We start from the raw sequence: 5,000 nt of genomic DNA, 5'->3' as shown, positions 1-5,000 counted from the left end.
CATTTCTCTTCCGTGCTCGTCCAAACAGCAACGCAAAATGACCAATTTTCAGGTGTTGACTACAACGTGGACAAACAACAGTGGATCTTTCCTTCTCTCTCTATTTGCTCCAAAACCGTACGTGCCGATCTGGTTATAGCATACTTCGCCCATATTGTACAACAGAGACAAGGTGAAAATATCGTGAAGCACTTAGAATAGCTCGAACTAACAGTTTGAAGTGACATTTTCGTCGCCGTAGCCGTCGTGGTTTCTAAAACTCCCTATACTTTCCAGTGAGCAAGAATAGACCTCTTTTCAGTTTTGTGTTTAGTTACCTGGCCTTTAAATGAAAGTGAGGCTGGTGTTGACCTTGTTTTGATACAGACCTCCCTCCTTTTCTTATGTTAATGTTGTTGTCATGCTAATTAGTAACAATTTACATAAGAAAAGAAGTGAGGTTTCTATCAACACAAGGTCAACTCCAGCCTCGCTTTCGTTCATAGGCCAGGTAACTAAGCACACGACTGTAAAATGGATTTTTGCGTTTTTCTGTGTCCCCTCCCTCTGCGCGAAGATCCCATGGGTTGGTTGGGCTTATTTTGTGCTATTTGATTTAGTCCAGCCCGCTCGGTGTTTTGTGGTCCACAGGTCATCGAGGTTGCCAAACTGATGAAAGCTTACATCAATCAGATTGTGAAACTACGGCGGGCAAGCTACTTTAGTCAAGCGTCGTCGGAGGCATCAGATTCCTATATGTAGAGTAAAAATTTTAAGTTGCATGTAGCTAGGGGACCACTAAAAGCTGTTTCTACGTCTCATTTCAATCCCATTTGGTGCTGTGTTATGATATTATGCGGGGTGCTTCGAACTGTTTTGCTCAATGTAATTCAAATTGTGACCTCTGGAGAGAGAGGAATATCCGCAGTACGGTGAAATTGGAGATTCCTTTCCATACCTTTTCTAGTAAAACTAGGGGGGGAAAATTCGTTCGTTTTACCGAATGTATTGTTACTCAGAGTTTCGTTTAAAGCGACAAAACTCTTGGGAAAACCGGCTTAAACATCATTGGACATGCACTCACAAACAAAGCCTATTTGATCCCCACCCCCTCCCCCCTTCAGCTCTCCCCCTTACCAATGTTGATAATGTGGTGTAAAATACTGACAAGCCTTTGGCCGTTTCTAAACTAACATTGGCTTAGGGGAGGGAGGAGTAGGGAGAAATTAGTCTTTTTATCACACAGAAAAATTGGGAAATGAGAATTTGTAGTGGTGTGTCACATTTTCCCAACAAGTATTGAGATTAGAGGTCCCACTTTATCGCTCTTCGAGGGGCCGTCTCTTGTTGTTCTATCTTTTTTGGTTGTACAGAAAATCTTAGACTCAAAATTATGAGTGCCCATAATTGAGGTGCTGTAGCATGAATGTCTGTTTGCAAAATGAAAATTAATTTGTATGTTTAACCAAACGGGAACACTCCAATGTATCACATGCATAAGTATCCCCGATTTTCCCCCAAAAAAATCCAGACAGGATCCATACACCTTGAATGTCTTATCTGCTTGACCAGAAGGTTGTAGGATACATTTGTTGTCCAAAATTATTGTTGGTAGTTAGGTAGAGTTTTAGCGATTATAAGAGTATTTACCTTGAAAAAAGTTTTCACCGAAGTTCAGGCAACTTTAGTGACGATCGACACAGCAACTGTACTGTAACGCAACCCTTCCTTATTGACCGAAAATTTCGCGCCCATTTCTCGATCAAAACGGGAAAACGATTGTACTCTGGACGCATGTGATTTCCTTCGCTGAGCCAGTCTTCGCGTCGTGTTTTAATTACCTGCGTGTGTTGCAAAGCAACATTAATTGTTTGACGAAGCTACAACCTCATAACACTACAGCAGTATTTTAAATGCTATTGAAAAGTTTATTAGCCTAAGGGTAAATTGTTGGAAAATTACGAATTTGACGTTTTTAGCATTTAAGGCAGGCCTCATAACTCGGTTAGCCATTCATAACTGTTTATAACTCGACAAGTTGAGGTATGGTATGATAACTCTCCTGCTATACAATAACTGACGCGATATGGTATGGGTTAAAGTGGCAATAGATAACCTTGGATCGTTCTTTATTACACGTAGCACGTGAATTTTAAGACGCTGTTACACTGTGCAATTTTTCGTGCAACTTGTCTAGCAACGCCACTGTGCAACAAGTTGCGCGGAGCGTTGCCCAATGTAACATACCTTGCAACGGCCAAAAACGTTGCGAGACCAGTTGCAGAAACCGTTGCGGAAAGTACTATTAAGTTTTACTTTCCGCAACGGTTGCAGCGAATTTTTTCAGCATTGTGAAGTGTAACATCTGTCCTGCAACTTGTGTCGCAACAGTTTGCAACACCAGCCAATGAAAATGTTCCTTTAACCTCATGTGATCATGGAAACGAGACAAGTTGCATGAAACATTGCTAACACCCCTAAAGACGCTGTTACACTGTGAAATGTTTCGTGCAACTTGTCTCGCAATGGTTTGGCGACATTGTGGCGAGACAAGTTGCATGAAACATTTCACAGTGTAACACCCTGCAACGGCCAAAATAGTTGCGAGACAAGTTGCAAGAGCCGTTGCCGAAAGTAGAATTAGGTTTTACTTTTCGTGCCACTTGTCTCGCAACGATTTTGGCCGTTGCAGGGTATGTTACACTGTGAAATGTTTCGTACAACTTGTCCCACAGTGTCGCTAAAACATTGCGAGACAAGTTGCACGAAACATTTCACAGTGTAACAGCGCCTTAAAACAACTTGTTTCGTAAGGAGAGAACGTTTGTAGAAATGGCGTTGCGAGACAAGTTGCCCGAAAAATTGCAGTGTAACATCGCCTTTATTCCATGAAGCTTATTTGTAGAAATCTATATGCTTTATTTTGATATGTGAAAAAAGCCTATACAGCCATTCAGAATGGCGTACGGTTGTTTCACGTGTGGAAGTATAACCAATCGACGATAGCGTAAAGGCCTTCCAAGCCAATCAGAATCGTGACTCGTTTACATTCAAATAGCTTTTCAGATTTGGCCTCTGTTTTTCGCGGCGCCTCTCCTTGCGTTACGAAAAATATTTCAATGAAAATTCGCGTCTCACGCCACAGAAAGTGCTCTTTACGGGGTTATTTTCACTCGTTTGTGTCAAAAGCCCTCACTCGTTCATTTGAGTTTTCACACAAACAACTCGTGAATACAACCCCGTACGTCGCACTTTCTATATCTATAACAAAATTCAATGATCAGTATTTGAAATAAAATCGTCCAAATCATGAGTGCATCAAGCCAAAGCGGAATGGCAACCAGTCGATTCTGCAAATGGCCATCACGGAAAGAGGCATAACGCGGAGAGGCATGACGCAAATAGCCGTAACACAAACAGCCATAATGCAAATAGGCCTCACGCAAATAGCCATAACGCGAATAGGCATCACGCAAAGACCCATAACGCAAATGGCCATAACGCAAAAAGGATAACACAATGAAGCATAACGCAAAGAGGCATAACGTAAACAGGAAGAAAAAGTTCGATAGCAATTATATGTCCTTTCCCGTGAACAATCGATTGACGTTTTTTTTAGAGCAGAAATTATTTACGGAGTACACAGCTAGTCTCCATTCTTCAAAGGGCCTTTGCGTTATGCTTCTGCGTTATACCTTTTAGCGTTATGCCTGTTTCCATGATGGCTATTTGCAGAATTGGCTTGCTGCCATTCAAAAATGGATTGAGAAATTCAGCGTTTCGGTAATTCCATTTCAGTATTGAATTTGATGCGAAGACGAAAAGGCCAACGCCACCGAGAAAAACGATGCGACATTATAGTATGACTGTTTTCGGATTATTCGAGGTCTTGTGTGCCAGCCTTGCAAGAATTAAGAAGTTATCTTTGTGCGTGTCTTGCTCAACAGTATTGATTTGTTTATTTTAATAAAGAGGACACGGTAAATCTCCACCAAAATGTGAAAAGCGCGTGCAGTCCTTTTTTTTTCATATCACCGTTATTTTTGGCGTTTTCGTGCTCAGTGATGTCGTCGTTAACGTTGGACAAGCTTCTTCTAAAATGCCGGTAAAATTCTAACTATCAAACGTCTTAGACCTAAGAAATTTGTTTATAAGTACTTTAAGTACCAAATTCTATTTTTCTAATTCGGAAAATTATTAACTCCTTGTAACAAGTAGGTAGTCTGAAAAACTAAGTCAATTTTAGAATGTATGAGACTCTGTCCCTTTGTCATTGTAGCAAATTGGCTCGATTCTAGAACACCCGGCCACTAAAGACCGGAACTTAAAAACCGGTTCCGAAAATCCCGCAGTCATCTTAAGTATTCTTCCCATTACACAGTTATTTTTTCTCGGATTCTTCCGATTACACGATTGTTTGCGCCCGAGCAAACACAACCCTTAATAACGAACACAATGCAGAAGACCCCAGTAACACTCGCTTATTACTCATTCTAAAAGAGTTGGGCCCAAATGAACATAGGGACTGTAGGAGCACTAGTTCTTCAATTGCTGAATTTCACTTAGTTCATGACTGTGGGACAGCCACTGCAGGACTGCAGGAGTACTGGCTTTACACCCACTGAATTCCACTTCGCTTTCGACTTCGGGAGTGCGGGACCAACAGATTTATGCCGTGAAAAAATGGCCGGGTATTCTAGAATCGCTCCCACCAAATTGCTAAAATTAATGTTATATGCAGTGAACATAATGCACAGTTTAAAGTTGGGATCACAATTGATGTATCTGCTTATCAGAATTACTGTGAATTAAATGTTGCGATGTCTCATTTGCCTTTCTGTAAGCTAATCATATTTTAATAGGCCAAAATTACTGTGAAATATATATTTTTAAAGATGCATAGCTGTTTAATACTGTGAAAAAATGGTTAAAGGATGGCGAGGGCAAATTCTGAATTGTGACGTCTGAATAAAATACCTATTGTATTCTAAATTATGCGTCATCTCATTCTGCATTTAACA

At 40.7% G+C, this 5,000-nt stretch overlaps 1 protein-coding gene across 2 annotated transcripts in view; it reads left to right on the top strand.

The window, feature by feature from the left end:
• LOC138038825 (unconventional myosin-X-like) overlaps positions 1-5,000 on the top strand; it is a 60,850-nt gene that overhangs the window by 55,705 nt on the left and 145 nt on the right. For both annotated transcript variants that reach the window (XM_068884897.1, XM_068884892.1), the window contains one exon: positions 631-5,000. This exon is cut by the window's right edge and continues 145 nt beyond it. In XM_068884897.1, the coding sequence (XP_068740998.1) occupies positions 631-741 (111 nt within the window). In that variant the 3' untranslated portion in view covers positions 742-5,000. The remainder of the gene's footprint in view (positions 1-630) is intronic.

This window comes from Montipora capricornis, chromosome 1, assembly GCF_036669925.1.
Source record: "Montipora capricornis isolate CH-2021 chromosome 1, ASM3666992v2, whole genome shotgun sequence".
Classification (NCBI taxonomy): Eukaryota; Metazoa; Cnidaria; class Anthozoa; order Scleractinia; family Acroporidae; genus Montipora; species Montipora capricornis.
This window is presented reverse-complemented; position numbering and strand designations above follow the sequence as displayed.